Below are 22058 nucleotides of genomic sequence, written 5' to 3' on the forward strand. Positions count from 1 at the left end.
ACTTGACGAGGGGGTGTTGTGGGGAGCCGGTGCTGAGTGTGATGGGGGGGACAATCGTGGATGTCTGAGGAGGGGGCTCAACACACAGCCCTGTCCAGAGGCAGAGAGTCCTAAATGCATGAGTTTGTGACCATGCTGGGGTGGAGAGGCGGAGTGATGGCCCAGTCTGATGGTCTGGGGGGCAGGTTACACAGAGAAGTCCTTGATCCAGAGGCAGATGGGTTGGGAGAGTCCTACAAAAAATACCATGATTTTGATGACCAGTCTGCTGGGGATGATGGTATTGAAGGCGGAGCTAAAGTCAATGAAAAGCATTCCCTCACATAGCTCCCCTGGTGTTCCCTCTGCGTCAGTGCAGTGTGAAGAGCAGTGGCGATGGCATCCTCAGTGGACCTATTTGCTCTGTAGGCAAACTGGTGTGGGCGGGAGGCTGGCTTTGATGTGCTGCTGGACCAGCCTCTCGAAACACTTCATGATGACTGGTGTGAGAGCGACTGGTCGGTAGTCGTTAAGGCCGCTGATAACAGGGCTTTTTTGGTAGTGGGATGATTGTGGCAGACTTCAGGCACGGTGGGATGATGGATTTGGACAGGGACAGGTTGAAGATTTTCGTTAAGACCTCGGAGAGCTGGTCTGCACATTCCTTCAGAACCCTTCCTGTCCCGCCATCCGGGCCGGCAGCCTTCCTCGGGTTCACCGCCCTGAGCACCCGCCTCACATCATGCTCCTGCACAGTGAGGGTGTAGTTGTTGTTAGGGACTGGTGGGAGAATGGTGACGAGCTCTTCTGGTTCTGCCTCGAAGTGAGCAAAGAAGCAGTTCAGCTCCTCTGCCAGTGAGATGTCGCCGTCGGCCGTCGTGCTGTTGCTGGGCTTGTAGTTGTTGATGTGCTGGATGCCCTGCCACACCCGCCGTGGATCGTTGTTGTTAAAGTGGTCTTCTATCTTCCTCTTGTGGGCCGCTTTGGCATCCCTGATGCCTTTCTTCAGGTTGGCTCTAGCAGCGCTGTACAGGGCTCTGTCACCAGACCTGAAGGCGGTGTTGCAGTCCTTGAGGAGAGTTTGGACCTCTTTTGTCATCCACGGCTTCTGGTTGGGGTACACCCGGATGAGTTTGTCGACGGTGACTTTGTCAACACAGTTCTGGATGTAAAAGAGTACCGTGGATGTGTACTACTCCAAGTCCTGATTTCCAAAAATGTTCCAGTTTGTCCTTTCAAAGCGGTCCTGCAGCTGTGAGGAAACTACTTCAGGCCAAGTTTTAACAGTCCTGGTGGTGGGTTGAGCTTTTCTCCTGAGGGGGGGTGTATGCTGGTGCTAAGTGAATGGATAGGTGATCCGACTGGCCTAAGTGTGGTAGTGGTGTGCCTGACCCTCTGAGTTACTCCAGGACTTCATGGTTTTTTTCCATTCATACTTTTCCCTGTATTCATCACAGCATTCATCATTTATTTTCTCCCCCTTTCAAATACGTTACCTCAAACAGATACATGTGCTAGTCACTTGCAAATGGTGTGCAAGTACTTTTGTAGTTCCCTAGTACTGCACTTCTCCAACTGAAACCAAATACAGGCATTCCCTGACTTACCTAATAGGTGACTTGAATAAACTCACACATATGTAAACAATTCACTTTTGGTGGTCCCGATTCCAGAATGACCTGTGCTATTGCAACTGGAGTTTGGCAAGGGCTTCCTGTCAGCTCCATAGAAAATAAAGGCATTCCATGTGCTCGCTACTCTTCCAGTTTCAGCTACCGTCAATGCAACACTGGAAAGGAAAGTGAAAACGAGGGAAACCATGACCCGCTACTCCCGGCTGAGTTGTTGACATCTTCCACAAGATGCACCAGCGAACACATCTTCGCCAACTGCCGGTTGACACTGCTGTTGCTATGGCTTACATTGTCGTCCCTGGCAAAAACCTCATCCTTCAGGCCGACGCCACCGACCAAACTCGCTCAGTCACCGTGGGGCTCCCACCCTTTCACCATCTGCCGCTTCTTCCTGTCAACCACCACTTGGTCCACTTCCTCGTCCACCGTTGCCTTCTCCTCCTCATCCTATCGCTTTGGTCCATCAAGGACCTTAAGTGGGGGGCTACCATCAACTCCACAGTCAAAAAGGCACAACAGAAGATGTACTTCCTGCAGCAGCTGAGAAAGCACAATCTACCACAGGCAATGATGGTCCAATTCTATACGGCCATCGTAGAGTCTGTTCTCACCTTCTCCATCATGGTCTGGTTTGGCTCAACCACCAAGCACGACGCCCGGAGGCAGCAGCAAATCGTTCGATCAGCTGAGAAAGTTATTGGCTGCAACCTTCCCTCCATTGACAAACTGTACACTGCAAGGGCAAGGAAGTGAGCGGGTAAGATCATCTCTGACCCCTCTCACCTTGGCCACAAACTCTTTGAATCACTTCCCTCTGGAAGGCGACTCCGAACTGTCAAAGCTGCCACAGCCAGACATAAAAACTGTTTTTTTCCACGAGTAGTAGCTTTACTCAAGAACCAAAAATCTGTATCCTCCTTTTGCTCTGGTATTTTATTTAATTCACGTTTAATCAATAATGTTTTATTATTAATGTTTAATGTTTTATGTACCATTCTTAACTGTCACCGTATGTCATGTTGACACTTGTGGGCAGAGCACCAAGGCAAATTCCTTGTAGGTGAATACTTGGCCAATAAACATATTTAGCTTGACTTATTCAGCTCAGCTTCAGCTTGATCAGCTTCAGCTTGTCTACTTTGCCACTTCACCCTCCACTGGCGACTCTCCCTCATTCTCCCCGAGTCGTCAACATATTCCAAGGGCTACAACGTGATCCATAAGAACATCCGCATTAACTGTAAGGTGCGGCAGCTGGTGAAGAAGGGTGCAGACCAGTGCCAAGTTTTAAAATGAAATTACACAAAGTGCTGGAGTAACTCAGCCAGTCAGGCAGCATCTCTTTGTGTCTGCATGCTGTTATGTGTAACCAGTATCTGCAGTTCTTTGTTTCTATCTAGTTTTAATGTGGTTAATTTGTGTAAAACAAGAGTTTATGGAACATAACCCTTACACAAGTTGGGGAGTGTCTGTAATAGCTTCAGATTGCAGGCCACATCATGGCCCTGGTGTTTTCAAGTTACTACTTATCATTTGTAAATTGAAGGATTATAGATTTAAAGCATTTTAATGTGATTCCATAAATAAAAACTTACTATATAAGTCATCCTGTGCTTCAACCCAAATATGTGCGAAACGAAAAGTGAAAATTCTCCATGACACTTGCAAAGTTGACAAAAGAACATTGGATCTGGTGACACTTCAGATTGATATTCAATCACGTCGTTTAATCCTGTATAAAAACACAGACAAGCTCAAAACTCATTTTCAATAATAACAATCACTACATAATAGTAATGGTTAAGGCAAATTTTAAACCCAAGTAGCATCTTAGCGACATCTTGAATAAATGTCCTCTTCTGGTATGTTCATATTTAGTCCCACATCTAAAGGTTGCTTCTGATCATAATTAGGCATAACCCACCACACCCAGTCAGCAGTAACTATGAAATTTCAATTTCGATATGATTAAAAATATAAAATGTTTAAGGGTGCCAAAATAAAAAAGTCAATGAAGTAACAATCTCGGGCACTGCAAAATTCATGATCTCAGTGCACCACTACAGAAGCAGACAAAAAGAAGGCTCAACATTCTACAACAAAGAAAATTAAGTTACTCTCAGTACCATGTTGCAATCTGCAAACAGCATTAAGCCTATAGATCTAAAGGAATGCAATGCCCATTCCTAACCAAATGTGCCTGGTGACAGAAAACATTTCATTATCTACCCTGTGGCTTCTCCCATGATAAATGGATAGAAACAAACAGGCCTAAGTCAAAAATGCAAACACAGTCCACTCTACCAAGATGATCTCCAGAGCAAGGGAACACAAATAACTTTTTTTTCCCCAAGTGGAAGAATATTCCTAAACAGAGCTGGTTGATAAAAATATACTTTTTGGTTACCATGGGAAAAAACAAAGAGTATAATTTTTCTATCACCTAGATTTCTGCGTAAATAGGAAATTCACATTATTAGTGCAGACATTGAACATACTGACTGGTGTATTGTTTCTAGCTAGTGGCTTACCATGGATCATCTGTTATCCAGTACTGACTACAGTAATGGTATTTTGATATTCAAAAGAAATTGACACTTTGAACAAAATAAATATACATGAGAAAGCTGCTAAATCTGAAATCTGAAGAAGGGTCTCAACGCAAAATGTCACTCATTCTACTCTCCAGAGATGCTGTCTGTCCCTCTGATATTTAGTTTTCCAGCATATTGTGGCTATCATCAGTTTAAACCAGCATCTGCAGTTCCTTCCTACACGTTTCTTCTATGATATATTGAACATGACCATGGGGTGCACAGAGTACATCCAGGAATTACAATTTAATTCCTGGATGAAATCACATCCGATCAGAAACATGAATTTCAATATGCATTGCGAGTGGGAATGTAGAACATTACAGGAACAGGCCCATCGATTCACAATGTCTGAACCAAACAGATGCCAAGTAAACTAATATGCTCTGCCTGCCTGAGATCCACATTCTTCCATTTCCATGTGCTATAATGACACTCCTAGTCTCCACTAGATTAACTGGCTAATAAGATTTTATCATCAAATTCAGCAAAATATCAAACTTATATCCTGATTAGATACATTTTATACCGACTAATTCCATTGATCAGTTGCAATACATGTTTGGCAGCATTAATGTTGTAATTAATGTTGTACTCTTTGCTCATTCCCAAAATAAAATAAACACATGCCAAAGAAAGTATAATTCTTAATTTAAAAGAATATTACATGGCATAAACAATGTCAATAGAAACTGAGAAATAACATACCAATTATAGGATCTTGTATATCCGCATCTCTTAAATGTTTTTCCAAAGCAGATGACCCATGGAGAAGTCGTACATCATTGGTCAGTACATTTCTTTTTACTATACAGAATACAAAATTAAACTCTGCGTAATTATAAATGAATATAGCAGCTGACAAGCATTTATTTGTTGCGGCAATTGCATTAAAATATACTCGTGCCTCACTTCATGTTCAGGATGAATTTGGTACACAATGCTACCTGCTTAGTGATACTGTAGTTTAGCTAAATATAGTTGAGTACTCTTGCTCCAGGAGTTTGAACACACGGAGGTATATTCCTCGTGTAACTTTAATAAACAACTAGGCTGTGTGTCTCAGGATAGAGTGAACCATTGAATCAATGTGCAGCGGCTGCCTTTGAGGGCTAGTGTCAAGTGGGCTGAAGCCTGTGATGTGAACATTCAACAAACAATGTGGGCTTGGTGCAATCAGCCCAAAGGCACGTGGGTGGTATGGTTGAAGATGGGATCTAGGTAGTTGATTAATGTTTGGAGCAGCAATGGCCCACATGCATCATGCCATTTAGAATGCAACCCTGAGCTCTGCATTTCAGTGCTGTGGAATCACATTTCCATGTACGTACTATGATAGTGCCTACGTTTAGTAACATTTTCATTGAACTAAATGTAAAAAAGGAATTTAATTTGGTACATGTGACAATAGCATTGAACCATTGCTGCCGAGATGTACGAGAGGGAGTCAGCTGAATTTGGGGTGATGTGCTTTGTTTCCCACTCAAAATGGACACTAGACATATCCAGTGGAGATGTGTTGTTGCCAGAAACTGCCCATGATTTCAACATGATGCATGATGGTGTTCAGGCCCTGCTACAGTGCCTAGTATCTGCTTGATCAAAAGGATCTCTAGCTTATTTTCCAATTCTTGCTTGGCATCCCAGATAGCTTTGTGGAAATAATACTTGGTTTTCTTGTATGGTGCAGGATACACACTGTAATAATAAATACAACAAAACAGTAGAATGGTGCAAAATCCGAGTCAGGCTAAAGACCATTAAAGCGTAATAACAGAATAACTGAATGAGGTAGCTATGAGTAAGAGTACATGGCAGCATGGAAAACGGGTATAAAAGAGGCGATCGGTTCAGGTCGGAAGAGCAGTGGGGATGAAGCTATTCTTAAGTCTGAACATCTAGGCTTTCGAAAGGCTCTATCTTCTCCCGGAAGGTTGAAGAGAAAAAAGGGAATGGCTAGTATCCTTGACCATACTTCTAGCTTTCCAGTGGCAATGCACAATGAAGATGGATCATATGGAAGGAAGTGACAAGCCTTTGATAAAGTGGGCAGTATTCACCACTCTGCATGTTCAAGTGATCAAGAGGAGAGTTGCTTCTACCAGGCTGAGATGCATCTTGTCAGAGATAGCATGTAGGCCTTAGAGAGAATCATTTCAAATATTCTCAGATGTGTGTATATCCATAACTACATAGCTAAGTATACCACCAACTTGATCTTCAAGTTTGCCGATTATACCACTTGTGGGTCAGACCAACTGCGATGATGCGAAGTACGGGCAAGAGATCGAGAACCTACCACTTCATGTCAGCAAAAATTAAGAGTTAGTTGTTGACCTAAGCAAGTAGTGGGAGGGGATGTGTGAACACAATTCTGTTTTCAGCACCAGAGCATTGTAAAGATGGTCATCAGCTTCAAGTTCCTCATCATCCATATCATCAGCAATATCATCTGCTGAGTGACTCCAGCACTTTGTCACTCCTTTTTGTAAACTAGCACCTTCAGTTCCTTTTTTCTACTTCTTCACCAGCAATCTAAACTGGTTCCCTCACAGTAATCAAGGAAGTGGATCAGTGTATGTACTCTCCAGGCACGGGTTATTGATAGGGGACGATCAGCCATGATCACAATGAATGGCGGTGCTGGCTCGGGGCTGAATGGCCTCCTCCTGCACATATTTTCTATGTTTCTATATCATCAATTCTTCAAATAGTTGCTATTTTCACATTTGTACAGTCACAATCTCAGAAGAAACTGCATTTGTGAAGATGTTAAATGGAGATAGTATCAATCTTTTTCTTTGGTCTACAATCCAAAGGAATTGCTATGGGTTGATTCAAAATAATGCAAGACACATCATCCATTTAAAATATAATTTCCATTAAAAAAAAGCAGAAAAGACATACCAAAATCAATAGTCTTTTTCCCCATGATTTTGTACTCTCCTGTTTGTCTAGGAGCTGGGAAAGAAGATCCTAAATTGAAGATAGAATGCAAATTAACAATGTCGTTTTCAGCTTACAACTTGTATTCAATTTGCAAGTTGAGAGGGGCTAGAATTGGGGGTCCATACACATCCATGTATGGAAAGCATCCCATCTCCAACTGTAAATTGAACTATATGTAGATTGGATAGAGTGCACTATAGCCTCTTACACATGTAAATGTGGTTCCAAACATAGAAACATAGAAAAATGGGTGGAGTAGGCTATTTGGCCCTTCGAGCCAGCACTGCCATTCAATATGATCGGCTGATCATCTAAAATCAGTATCCTGTTCCTGCTTTTCCCCCAATATCCCTTGATTTTTTTTAGCCCATAGAGCCAAATCTCTCTTGAAAACATCCAGTGAATTGACCTCCACTGCATTCTGTGGCATAGAATTCCACAGATTCACAACTCTCTGGAAGAAAAAGGTTTTTCCTCATCTCAGTCCTAAATGGCCTACCCCTTATTCTTAACGGTGACAACTAGTTCTGGACTCCCCCAACATTGGGAACACATTTCCTGCATCTTGCCTGTCCAATCCTTTAAGAAATGTATATGTTTCTATAAGATCCCATCTCATCTTTCTAAACTCCAGTGCATACGAGCCCAGTCGACCCATTCTTTCATCATATGTTATACCCGCCATCCTGGGAATTAACCTACGCTCCACTCCCTCAACAGCAAAAATTTGGTCCTTCCTCAAATTAGGAGACCAAAATTGCACACAATACTCCAGGTGCGGTCTCATCAGGGCCCTGTACAATTGCAGTAGGACCTCCTTGCTCCAAAACTCAAATCTTCCCATAATGGCCAACATGTCTGAAGAAGGATCTCGACCTGAAATGTCACCCATTTCCTCTCTCCAGAGATGCTGCCTGTCCTACTGAGTTACTCCAGTTTTTTGTGTCTATCTTCAGTTTAAACCAGCATCTGCAGTTCTTTCTTACACATGCCATTAGCTTTCTTCACTGCCTGCTGTACTGGCATGCTTACTTTCAGTGACTGATGTACAAGCACACTCAGGCTTCATTGCACCTCCCCTTTTCCTAATCTGACACCATTCATATAATAATCTGCTTTCCTGTTCTTGCCACCAAACTGCATAACCTCACATTTATCCACATTATATTGCATCTGCCATGTATCTGCCCACTCACCCAACTATCCAAGTTACCCTGCAGCCTCATAGCCTCCTCCTCGCAGCTCACACCGTCAACCAGCTTTGTGTCTGATTGTGGATGATCAGCCATGATCACATTGAATGTCGGTGCTGGCTCGAAGGGCCGAATGGCCTACTCCTGCACCTATTGTATCACCCGCAAACTTGGAGATGTTACATTTAATTCCCTCATCTAAATCGTTAACATTGTAAATACCTGCGGTCCCAGCACCGAGCCTTGCGGCACCCCAGTAGTCATTGCCTGCCGTTCTGAAAAGGACCCGTTAATTGCTACTCTTGGCTACCTGTCTGTCAACCAGTTCTTTATCCATGTCAATACCCTACCCCCCGATACTATGTGCTCTAATTTTGCACACTAATCTCGTGTTGGACCTTAGCAAAGGCTTTTTGAAAGTCCAGAAACACCACATCCACGGGCTCTCCATTATCCATTCTACTTGGTACATCCTCAAAAAATTCCAGAGGATTAGTCAAGCATGATTTCCCCATCATAAATCAATGCTAACTTTGACCCCGATACTGTCACTGCTTTCCAAATGCGCTGCTGCATCTTTACTAATCGACTCAAGCATCTTCCCCACTACCGATGTAAGGCTAACTGGTGTATATTTCCCCGTTTTCTCTCTTCCCCCCTTTTAAAAAAAGTTTAGTTACGTTAGCTATCCTTCAGTCCACAGGAACTGATCCAAAGTCTCTAGAACATTGGAAAATGATTACCAATGCATCCACGATTTCTAGGACCACCTCCTTGAGTACTCTGGGATGCACACCATCAGGCCCTGAGGAGTTATCTGCCATCAGTCCCAACAGTTTACCCAACACCATTTCCTGACTAATGTGGATTCCCTTCAGTTCCTCCCTTCCACTAGATTGTTTTGATATGTGATTATACTTATGATATAGATAAAACTAGCACATATTAGACGGAGAAAGATGGCTCCACACACACTCGTGTTGGGATCAAAAGTCAGAAATGATTTATTTCCAAGTTAAAGGTCACTGGCCGATTTACATAATTATATGCGCAAGTCTGAGCTTGTGCGAGAATGAGTACAGCTCGTATGCATAAATTACATGGATATTGTCACATTCTTTCCTTTTTGACATTTTGGGATTACATTTCCAACGATCCAAAACAAAGCAAACCTAAACACTTTTCATAATATTACACTGTAGTAATATGGCTTAACTTAACTGAATAAAACAACTGTTCTGTTTTATTTCACAATTTCAACCATGGCCACACTTGTGACTTGTTTCTATAACACAAAATAATGTTCACATGCTTTCTTCTCATAAGCATGCAGGTACATGACGACAAACTACCTTACTTCTTGTCATACTCGCCGTATCTTTCCGGCGGTCTGACATCTCTCCCTGCCCTAGTCTTTGTGATGGTGTTTCTTTCAGAAGTGTCTTTCTTTTCAGTGTGTCCATTCTATCCATCACTTCTAGTTTCTTCTCTTGTGTCACTTTAGTTTTGTTTAGTTTTCTCTGTGTTATGAGTTTCACGAGTTGCATCTTTTTCTGGTGATGCATGTTGTGTTGGTTTTTCCTGTGTCAGCTGAGGTTGCAAAGGTGTCTCAGTCTTCTCCACGTCTGGTGGTTTCTCTGGAGTTATGTGTAGGGGTAGTTCTCCGGTCTTCTTCAGATCCACTCGATTACGTCGGATTAGAAGTCCTGATTCTGTCTCGACTTCATATGATCTCTCATCCAGTAGTTTCTGAACTGTTGCTCTCTGCCATCTGGTATCTCCTAGTTTATAGGGTTTGAGTCTTATGACATCACCTTCTTCCAGGATTCACAGATACTTGGCTTGTTGGTTGTAGATTTTTGACTATTTTCCTCGCAAATCCTTCATCCTTTTCCTCTCTTCCGTGAGTATCTCAGTACCACGTGGTTTAAGGAGGGTTTGATGTAGTTGGAAGTGTCATTCTTGTTCTCCTTCCATGTAGTCTTTGTACAGGACTACTGTTCACTCCTTGCGCATGGGGTGTTGTGCAATTCCAGCATTGCCAAGTAGACATCGGTCTTGGAGTGAGTGGTTTTCTTCAGTACTTGCTTAGCTGCCTTGACTGTCGATTCCACCGTTCCGTTAGCTTGGCTATGTCTTGGAGAAATTGTGTAGTGGTCAAATTTCCATTTCCTGGCAAATTTGGCGAACTCCTCTGATGAGAAATGTGTCCCGTTGTCACATACCACAGTGCTGGGAATTCCTTATCTTGCGAAGTGGTTCTTGAGTTTCACAATGACTGTCCTGCTGCTCAGGTCATACAATCAGTCTATTTCCCAGAAATAAGATAGTCAACTGTGATTAAATAATGCTTTCCCACAAGTTCAAACATATCGGTTCCCATTTTTTCCCTTGAACGATCTGGGAGGTCATGGGGCATCAGTTTCTTTCTGATTCTGTTGTTCGTACGTCCTGCAGGGTTCACAGTTTAAAATGAACTGCTTCACATCGGAGTTCATTCTGGGCCAGAAATTCTCTAGTACGTCTGAGGGGTCCTTCTACTCCTAGTTGAGAGGCGTGGAATGTCTCCGACATATCTTTGCGTAGAGTAATAGGGATTATAACTTTCTCTCCTCTGAATACTAGGCCGTCTTGCACATGCAACTCGTCTCTGACGTTGAAATAAGGTTGTGCTGCCTCTGGGACTTCTACTTTGTAATCTGACCATCCATTTTGGATTACTTTCTTAACGGTCTGTAGTTATTCGACTTCCCTTTACCCATTTGATCTCAATGTCATAGTGTAGCATCCTCATCATCATGCCCTGAAGACGTCTTGGTACTCTAGGCAGAGGCTTTTTGATGATGACTTCCAATAGTTTGTAGACTCTCACTGTCAACAATCATTCTTTGAACATCGGCCTAAACATCGGGCCGCCGTAGTGGCGACTGCAGAGGGTTCAAAGGCCCCGACCACCAGTGAACAAAGAGGAAGATGACTGAATTTTATTGCCTTCCTCACAGTGGGAAACGATGGTCATGTTAAATTCTATCATATATTGTGTTCTTTTTATTCATATGGCTGTATGGTAACTCAAATCTCACTGTACCAATTGGTGCATGTGACAATAAATGTAACTTGAACTTGAACTGTCCGTAGGTGTACTGATGAAAACGCTCGAGGGCAAACACTATTGCTAGTGCCTCCTTCTCAATCTGAGCATATCTCTGCTCAGTGGCGTCAATACTCGACTCATAGGACAGTGATGCACCTGCATAAGTGTTGCACCTAGACCTGCCTTGCTTGCATCACATTGTATGGTCAGCTGATCATCTGGTGTGTAGTACACCAGGAAAGGTGCCGTTGTCAACAGCTCCTTGATCTTCTGATATTGCCTAGTCATGTTCTGACCATTCCCACTCTGCTTCCTTGTGGGTCAATCTCCTCAAAGGCTCGAATGTGTCCGACAACATTGGCAGGAATCTTGGCAAGCAGTTTACACTTTAGATTTCTGTTTAATTGCTTGTGTTGGGCATCTCTAGGATAGCCTGGATCTTCTTTGGATCCAGTTTCAGGCCACGATTTGTAACTACATGTTCTAGAAATGTGATACAAGTAGTTTTCACTGCCGACTTCTTCCAGTTCAGCTTGATGCCTTTGTCTCTGCGTCGCTGAAGAAGATCTTGTAGTCTTGCATTGCGATTCCTTTCTGCATCTTACCTGGTGTCTCCTACAACGAATAGGATGATGTCTTCTGCACACATTCTACTCCCTCTAATCCTTCTTGGGTGTGTTGCAGCTTCTTCCGTAAGATCTCTGCACTTACTTTCAGTCCAAATGCAACCTCTTCCAGCAATAGCTCCCAAAAGGGGTGTTCATGGTTGTTAAGAAACTGCTCTTCTCATCTAACGGCCTTTAGTAAAATCTGACTGTGCACTTGAATTTACTTTGCTAGTTGGTGCAAGATTAAAATTAGCTGGACAGAACATCTAAATATATTTACAAAGAGGAAACACACATTCTTCCCTCATATTTCCCTTCCAACTACTGAGTCCATACTGCCCTCAGAGCATTCCCATCAGTCCCATTCCTCCACTTATTTCCCTATATTCTATTCATCAATTATTCATCATCCATATCTCATGAACGACCCCCCGAATTCTTCTGCCATTCATTAGCACTGGAATAGTTAAGGTAGCCATTTAACCTAACAACCAGCACATCTTAGGAAAGTAGTAGAAAACTGAAGAACCAGGAGGAAAAATATGCAGTCAAAGGGAGAAAATCCAAACTCCACAAAGGCATCACAAATAGGTCAGAATCAAACCCATGTGTTGTGCAGCACTGATGCTTGCTGAACAAAACCAAATTAGAAAACTCAAAATGTACTCCACTGCATCATCATCTTTTATCAAAGATTTACCCCTGTGCTGCCAGGACACTACCAAGATCAGACTTTTCAGAGATGTAAAACTTGCAAGATAGTGCCAGAATATTTTTGTGTGGTGTCACAGAAGAGGACCTATTTATAACTAGAGTAAGTGGGACCCGTTGGGTCCCAGCATCACACGGAAGGGCTGGTCACCAACGCAATATTCCACCTCTCCACCAATTCCAATGCTGCTCGCCAGTTGGGGGGGGGGTGGCTGTCTGTTGCACTAGTATGGGTGTTGCGGGCTGAAGGTACTGGTTTCCAGAGGGCTATTATAGACATTGTGGCCCGTATGGATGCTTGGGCAGGCATCCAACTGTTGCAACGATTTTAAAAGTCAAGCCAAGGCAAACAATTGGGCTGCAGCCACCCGACAACCAAAATTCAGTTTGTGAACACAAACTTGTTAAAAAAGGAGAGGCAAACAATTCGGTTGCAGACACCCGACAACCAAAATTCATTTTGTGAACACAAACTTTGAAAAAAGGGCTGCAGCCACTTTACAGCCGCATCGAGGGGACTCACCGTGGAGTAGATGTGCGTTCAGTGTTATTCGCAGCTCAGAGAGCCGTGACCCTCTCGCTTCCTGGGTCTGGCAGACTGAGGCACGACACTTCCTGGTTTTATAGTCCCTCCCCGAGAGAGAATGGGGAATTTTGTAAAAACATTAATATCTCTCATTTTTCATCAACGGAAAAAATCCTCCGCACTCATACGGCGGAGGAGGGCTCTAAGCGAGGTGGCCAAAAATGATGGCCGTAGGTGGCGGCGTTCTCTCAGAAATCGCAGCAGTCGGCCAAAAGCGGTCAAGATCAGAGATTTAGTAATATAGATGGTTTCACTCCTTTACTTGTATCGGATTGTACTTAGTATGATTTTACTGCATAACATGCAAAATAAGCTGTTCATTGTATCTTGGTGCATGTGAAATACTAAACTAGTTAATCAGCCATTTACCACAGACCCCAATTATCTGAAGCTGAAAAATCAATGATTGTCTCTCCATTACAAAAAATGGAAATGGGGATACTTAACAATGGAAGAGCATTCAGTTTTCTTTGCATAGAAGATTAGTTTAAGGAGACAGTTGGTAATTGAGTGAAAATTATTTTGGGTCTCCATTGATAAAGTGACAGATGACATGACAGAAATTAATATCAACTGATAAAATCTCTGTCAAAGGGAAGAATAAAACTGGAGATGCCACGACTCTATTCCGAGGTTTTAAACCAGACAAAAATTTCTACAAAACCTGCCCAGAGCTGTACTTGTCTCAACTACTATAAAAAAGCAAATTAGACAGTGGATTTGGGTAGTTAAATTAGACAGTGGAATTGGCAATTTAATCTCTTTTAAGTCCTCCGGAGACCCCCTGTCTGGCATGGTGACCCTGTTTATAGAAGAGGAATGAGGAACTAAGTCGGGTATAGTGTAGACCACCTCCTCCATATAAGATCCCATAGGGAGGGGAGTCTGGCACCCCTACAGGGAAGGGCACCCCCAGAAGAAAATGATAGCGACTCGGAGACGGAAAAGTATGATAAAGAGGAAGGGAAAGGGCTGAAGCCAAAACAGAGCAGTATTGAATTCAGCAGTGAGACTTAAACAACGCAGAGCACCAGAGAAACAACAGATAAATCAAGGAAAACTGGAAAATGAAAAAAAAAAGCACGAATCAAAGCTGTTCAAGAACTTTAACATTTAAGCAGCCAACAGCGTGTAGTATAAAACAAACTTGAAAGTTTGAAAGCCAACTGTGAAAGTTTCAGACCTTATGTCTGTAGGAGAAAGATAAGGAGAGGGATAATGAGAGAGATAAGCAGAGGGAGAGAGAGTGAGGGGGAGAGGGAGGGAGGGAGGGAGAGGGGGAGAGACTCGACGGGTGTGGAGTGTGGCGAGACCCTGAATGACAGGGAGTCTGGCCAATCACAACCTGGATCACTGTCCAATCACAGCACCCAGGATCCTAGCCGCCCTGCATCACACCTAGCCGCCCAATCCTAGCAGATGAGGGCTTTTCTGGGCTTGGTTAATCCTTTTTCAATTTAACTCTCTCATTCCAACAAGAAGACTTTCACAACTGCAAGACATGTGGGGGTGAGTTTCAAATGTGCCTCCCTGGCACGATCGAGCATCTTTCTCAAATATAGTAATTATATTTTTTGCATGCGAAAACCACCGGCAATAACTCTTTCTCGATTTGTGCATATCGCGTCTCGGTCAGTCCTCGAGGCATAAGCAATAGGCTGGTCTTCTCCCTGCAGACACGCTGCGCTGAGGCCGTACTGGGATGCACTGCAGATCTGTGTAACTGGTTGATTGGCGTCAAAATATGACAGAGTGGGAGGGCACAACGTCTGCTGCCTGACAGTGTCAAAAGCTCGTTACTGCTACTCATGCCACATCCAGGCAGTGTTCTTGTGAAGAAGTTTCATAGTGGAGCTGAGAGTTCTCTAAAGTTCAGAATGAACTTGCCAAGATAGTTTACCATGCCCAGAAACCTCTGCAGGCTGGTGACATCAGTCGGCCTGCCATCTTGCTGATGGCTGCCGTCTTCGCAGGATCAGCTTTGAGGCAGTCGCTGATGAAAACATGTCCCGCATAGTTCACCTTGTTGACACGAAACTTGCACTTATGGAGGTTGAGTTTCAAATGTACCTCCCTGTTACGATCGAGCATCTTTCTCAAATTGTCATCGTGCTCCTGCATGTCCTTACCCGCCACAATAATGTCATCAATGTGATGATGGTGTCTGAGTGCAGTCCCTCAGGTTATACATATACGTATCTCCTGCTTGTTCTTCTTGGTACCGGCTGCCATCGAGGACACCCAGTCGGTGGGCTCCGTGACAGGAGTAATAACCCTCAGAGCTTCCATCCTGTCGAGCTCTGCTTTAACTCGGTCTCACATGGCAACCAGGATCCGATGAGCAGGACGGACCACGGGTCTCAAATCCGGATCTATAATCATCGATTACATGACAGGCAGCTTGCCAAGTTCGTCAATGAAAAGATCATTGTAATCCGCAAAGATACGCTGTGTAGAATCGGGGACCAGTGCAAGCTGATGCATGGCCTTGAAATGAAAATGAAACCAGTCCCATGTCTAAGCAGGCATCTATACCAAGGAGAGACACGACTGTGCCTTTAACTATGAAAATTTGTAATTTATATGATCGTGGCGCCAGATGGCACTGCAGCTCCACCACTCCAATAGGAAGCACTTCGCTACCGACATACGCTAGAAGGGTTCCGTTACTTGTTTTTAATTTCTCTGCATTCCGAAATCTTGAAAATTCAACTTGAGACATCACATTGCACCTGTATCTATCGTTGCAACAACAGCCACATTGTTTATCTTTAATGTGACCATGGGATATCTGTGTTTATCAAGTTGTTCTCGGACGGAATATGTTTTGAGCCAAACTCCATCCACTGAAGGCATATTCTCAGGAATGTTTACAGTAGCACCATCAGATAAGTCGTATGGAAGCTCAGAGTGTAGAAAGTGCACAGCTGGTTTTGTCTTGTTCTTCCTTGAACGCGGTCTGCAGCATCTCCAGTAATGGCTTCTACTTTTGCAACCATGACAAATCTGTCCGAAGTCTGGGCATTTCTCCCATTTGAGAGTTTCCACAATTACTACCATCGTTAATAAATCTCATGCCAGGCCTAACAGACTGGGCTTTTGTCGCTTCATTCGGTCGACGTTTCCTTCTGAAATACGGTCCTGCCGCGGCAATGCTGAATGCAGACTGCGGCGTGGTGCTCAAAGTCTTTGTGTGAGCATCCGTCATTTCATGAATCCGAGTTGCTGATCGCTTTAGCCAAAGTCAGGTCATAATCACGCAAAAGATCCCTCTTCAATTTATCATCAATTATGCCACACACAAGCATGTCTCTTATAAGTTCGGTGCCCAGATCACCAAATCAACAGCACTTTGCTACATGCTTTAACAAATTTATATAAGTTTCAATTGACTCACCTGGTTTCTGGTTGCATGCGAATAATTTGTGCCGTTCCATGATGAGGTTAGTCTGTGGATCGCACAACTGTCAACATTTATTCTTGAGACATACTAGGTCATGTATTGTCTCAGTGGGTATGACGACTGCATCATTTGCGTCCAGTACAGCCTCCGCAGAGACAAGCAACTTCATCCGTCGAATTGCTTCCAATCCTCCCAGATTGAGAATAGATGCTTGTACGTGGGGAGTCTTGTCGTGGTGTACAGCATCCATGTAGACATAATACTCCTCCTCGAAGATACACCATCATTCTCCGATATCGCCTTCAAAGACAAGTGGGTCGGGCTTTCGAATAGATTCAACCATGGCCAAGACTGTCAAAAGTCATTAAAAAAAGCCGCTGACATTGATCCGAAGAGTCACTCCCGTACTTCTGACATCATGTACGAAGATGCATAAACACCGAGTCGTTCAGCTTCGTATAGAAGTTCTTTATCAGCAGAAACAGAGCGAATACACATAGCTATCGTAGGTTCAAGCTCCTAGATAAATCTGAAGAATAGCCGAACCGGCCTATTGGATTACAGATCGGGTGTACAACAGTAAAACCAGACATGGATCAAATCATCTAATAGTGATTGATCTACACTATAACATCTGATGACTGATCTCAGTCTTTGAGGCCATTGTCAGAGCATCCTTCACGAGAGAATATCCATACAAAGCATCCAGTCGAATTTGCATACCTACTATCTTGGGACAGTCAAGGGAAGTGTCTAGACGGCAGTCAGTGATACTGTCGATTCAATGACGAAAGTCCCAAAGCATGTAAATGTAGAGAAATTACCCAGGCCTGATCAGTTATATCCAAGTACATTGTGGGAGGTGAGAGGAAATTGCAGGTTCCCTGGCTGAGAATTATGGGTCATTAAACATGGGCGAGGGGCAACTTTTTTCCCTACAAAGTATATGGAACGAACTGCCGGAGGAGATAGTTGAGGCAGGTGCTATAACAACATTTGAGAACCATTTTAGGAGGTACATAGATTGGATAAATGTAGAGGGATGTTGGCCAAATGCAGGCAGGTTGGACTAGTGTGGACGCATGTTGGTCAGCGAGGGCAAGTTGGGCTAATGGGCCTGTTTAGTTTAGTTTAGAGATACAGCTCGGAAACAGGCCCTTCAGCCTACCGAGTCCACGCCGACTAGCGATCCCTGCACACTCACACTATCCTACATACACTAGGGACAATGTATATTTATACCAAGCCAATTAATATATAAACTTGTGTCGGAAAGAACTGCAGATGAAAGGTCTTGACCCGAAACGTCGGCCATTCCTTCTCTCTAGGAATGCTGCCTGACCAGCTGAGTTACTCCAACATACAAACTTGTGCGTCTTTTGAGTGTGGGAGGGAACCGAAGATCTCGGAGAAAACCCACGTAGGTCACAATGCGAACATACAAACTATATACAGACAAGTCTCTGGCACTGTAAGACACTAGCTCTACCAAGAGTCACCATGTTTCTACACTGTATGATCCTACGACTATCAGATAAAGACCTGTGTAGAACACCTGGTTGGAGTATTGATGGAAATCTTCAACCTCTCACTTCTAGAGTTTAAGATTCCAACCTGCTTCAAAGGGCATCCATTGTACCATTGCCAAAGAGCATACACACGTACACCATAATGCATGATGATTTGTCTCAGAAATGTCCTGGATCCACTTCAATTTATCTAGCGCTACAACAGATCACCAGCAGATGCCATGTCACTGGCTCATCACCCTGCTCTGCACCACTGCACACTAGGAACCTGTACATCAGACTGCTATTCATCAATTACGACTCGGTGTTCAACACAATCTTCCCCGCCAAACTGATTGCCAAACTTCAAGACCTGAGCCTCCATTGCTCCCATTACAATTGGATCTTTGACTTCCACATGAGTGGACCTCAATCAGTGCGGATAGATGAAAACCTCAACAAATCCTCAACACTGGTGCTCCGCAAGGATGCATTTTCAGCCCTCTTCTTTACACATTGTCCACCCACGACTGTGCAGCCATGTACAAATCTAATTCAATTTACAAATTTGCAGACGACACACACCATTGTGGGCCGGATATCAAATATTAATGAGATGGAGTAGAGACAACAATCTTTCTCCCAATGTCAGCAAGACAAAGGATAGTGATCGACTTCAGGAAGTGATGCAGTACACATACCCCAGTTTGCAATGACGGCGCCGAAGTAGAGATGGTTGAAAGCTTCAAATTCCTTGGAGTCAATATCACCAACAAATTGCCCTGGATCATATTGAAGCAATGCCTAAGAAAGCATACCAAACGCCTCTGTTTCATTCGAAGGCTCAGGACGTTCGGCATGTCCCCAACAACTCTCACACAATCTTCACTGCACAACCCTCCCACCACAGAAAGCATCTACATGTGGTGCTGCTTCAAGAAGGCAACATCTATCATCAAAGATCTGCACCATCCGGATCAGGCTGCTTTCCCTCAATTTGTATCAGGCAGGAAGTAGAGAAACTACACCATCAGGTCTAGAACAGCTACTTTCCTACAACTTTCAGGTTTTTGAAGTGACCCGGTCAACCCCAACCAATACTTACCATCTACAGAACTCTACAGGTCACCATTTGCACTATCAGAGTTTTTTTTCTTTTATAATTGTTTCACTAACGTCTTTTTTTGTAATTTGTTTCTTGTCACTGTCTTGTAGAATTGATGTAGAATTTGTGTGTGGTCTGATTCTATGCACCTGCCAGCCAGATTTCCATTGTACTTGTGCTTCTTTCTACTTGTGCATATGACAATAAGGTCAACTTAATTTGAGAGTGATTTCAGTTGTTTTGATTGTTAATATTGTTCCAAAAGCTCTCCTCAAATTCTCCAACTCTAACAGAGCAGTTAGTCTTGGATCACAAAACAACCATGCTGAAAATATGACTAATGATTTATAAAATTTTAGTCAACATACTTCAGCAAAAAATCTACTGCTGCATGGTGTTCCAGGATTTTGATTTACAATATTTATACTGTAAATATTGAAAAATAATACCAAAAGTAGCCAAAATCCAGAAAGAATATGCGAACCATGTAAGTTTTGCTGCAACATTTGCATTACTGGGTGCTAGAACTTGACGGGAGAAGTCCACAACTTCATTGTCTTTCATCACATATATCTAAACAAGTTCAAATGGTTCAAAATAGGAATTGTTAAAATAATAGACCAAATAACATGAGGATTTGGGCAAAGATTTAACTTTGTTTTTGATGCAGTACTGTTATTTCTTGTTTAAAATAGGACAAGAATTTGAAAACCCAGTTGCAAACCTCTATCACTTATCTATGAGCCAGTAGTTAAGACTTGACCATGGTCAATGAACATTTTGATAGCAAGATATTTCGTGCCGAACTTTACCACTCATGGTATTCAAAATGTTATGTGACCTACTTTTTTATGAATAGGGCACACGCCCTGCCCACGTTTCTGTGCACTTTGGGACTTATTTCTTCTCCCAATAGAAGGAACCATCCAGAAAAGGGCACTACTTAACATCTGTCATTGAATAGTGAATTTTATGTATTTGCAACTGGATCTATTTATTTTAAAGCCCTGAATAATGTCACATCAACGCATAAACATTTAAGAAATGTGGGTGAAGTTGACGGCACAGCATTCTCCAGCATTTCTGGTAACAGAACAGAACAGCATTTCATTTTAATAGAATCCCATGGACTTAAATTTGGTATCGTCCAGATAGATATTAGTGACCTAAATTCACAATACCAGTGATAGTGGTGTTGTATTTTGAACCATGTGTAAAACCACAGCTTGCTATATCACTGGTGACATAAAATGTTATCTTAACATTGAATTTAAAAAATGATTTATTTCCCTTCACCATCAGTACTCTTAAACTGAAAGTGGAGAGGGATAAAAACATTAACATATGAAAAACCAAAGTATAACATTGTTTATTTTCAAACTTGGATAAGATTGGGATAAGGAGTAAAGTTTGGAACTATAAGACCACCTTGTGGCTTAGCTATAAACGGAGACATAAATGTTCAGTTACTCTACATGGCCACAAATTATTAACAATATACACCACTGCATTTTCAACTAAAAGTTAACTTGCCGGGCTGCGTCATTCAGTTTATAATGAAGATTAGAAGAATCAGACTTTCTATATTGTCTGAAAAAAAGATAAGATTCTTCAAGAGTTGTGCAGTACTTACCATTTTTACGGGCTTCCTTACACTGCCATACGACGTTTGAGATGAACCATCGAAAAAATGAATAGAAAAAAAAATTAGCGGTGCTTCTGTTGGGACACAAAACTGAAAGATTTCATTAACAATGATATTTGCAGATTGTCTTTTTCTCCAGAAGAAATCATTTCTTCAACATAGGAAAAGTAACCATTGTGGACATATTCTGCAAAAATTTAAATGAGCCTTTTATATTTCAGGCCACAGCAGAAAATAAAACAAGAACATTAATTTTAAAAGTGTCCAGAAAATGGACTCTTGTATTTCAGAAAACTGATTCAGTAAAATTACTAACATTAGTAATTACTAACATTAGTGATTTTACTATATTTTAATAACAATTAAAGCACAATTAACAGACTGAGAATTGTTAATTGCTAGATGCTGAACAAACTTCCATACACAATTGAAGCTTAGAGGGCAGTGTGGTACTAAATAGCAACACTCCTCGGAATGGACCTCTTTGCTCAGTTAAACTCTTCACTGAATTTTGAGAATGGATGAATTGTTTGGTCTATTTGGAGGCATAGGGGGAATTGTAGTTCGGTCCAATTTGGGTCAGGAAGAAAAATTAGTGTGGACGTTTGCAAATTAAGCCAGCAACGGTTACTAGGTGAACACATTGATGCACTAAACAGTACACCGTTAGAGTCATGGCCATCGCTAACATTTTGCCTGTGATAGAGCAGTTGAAAGAAATGGGTGTTCTTTCTAAAACGCATTGTTCTAACACCCAGTTTGGCCAGTTGAAAACCAAATGCACCTCGCAATTAACCATCGGCTATTGGAAAGCAAATCAGTATATTGATCACATGGGTCCATTAATGGCAGAACCCACTACAATCATTTCTGCACTTACATCAGAATATTGGTGACATGGCCAACAGATTTTGGTCAGTGCAATTGGCCCCAGAGGTGCAGCTTTCATAGTAAACCAACAGCAATATACCTGGACTCGACTTCCGCAGGTATTCCACAGTAGCCCAAGGTCTTCCACATGGCATTACAGACCCATCTATGGGACTTGC

General features: G+C 42.6%; 1 protein-coding gene across 3 annotated transcripts in view; it reads right to left on the reverse strand.

Annotated features, from left to right (window-relative positions):
* The window catches only part of LOC129713834 (uncharacterized), a 64731-nt gene that overhangs the window by 32474 nt on the left and 10199 nt on the right, over positions 1-22058 (reverse strand). For 2 of the 3 annotated variants that reach the window (XM_055663185.1, XM_055663169.1), the window contains exons 3-6: positions 20998-21019; positions 7115-7183; positions 4916-5014; positions 3209-3345 (exon numbers count right to left, since the gene is read on the reverse strand). In XM_055663185.1, the coding sequence (XP_055519160.1) occupies positions 3209-3345; positions 4916-5014; positions 7115-7183; positions 20998-21019 (327 nt within the window). The remainder of the gene's footprint in view (positions 1-3208; positions 3346-4915; positions 5015-7114; positions 7184-20997; positions 21020-22058) is intronic. The other variant, XM_055663177.1, reaches the window with a different exon arrangement.

Source organism: Leucoraja erinacea, chromosome 2 (assembly GCF_028641065.1).
Source record: "Leucoraja erinacea ecotype New England chromosome 2, Leri_hhj_1, whole genome shotgun sequence".
Taxonomy (NCBI): Eukaryota; Metazoa; Chordata; class Chondrichthyes; order Rajiformes; family Rajidae; genus Leucoraja; species Leucoraja erinaceus.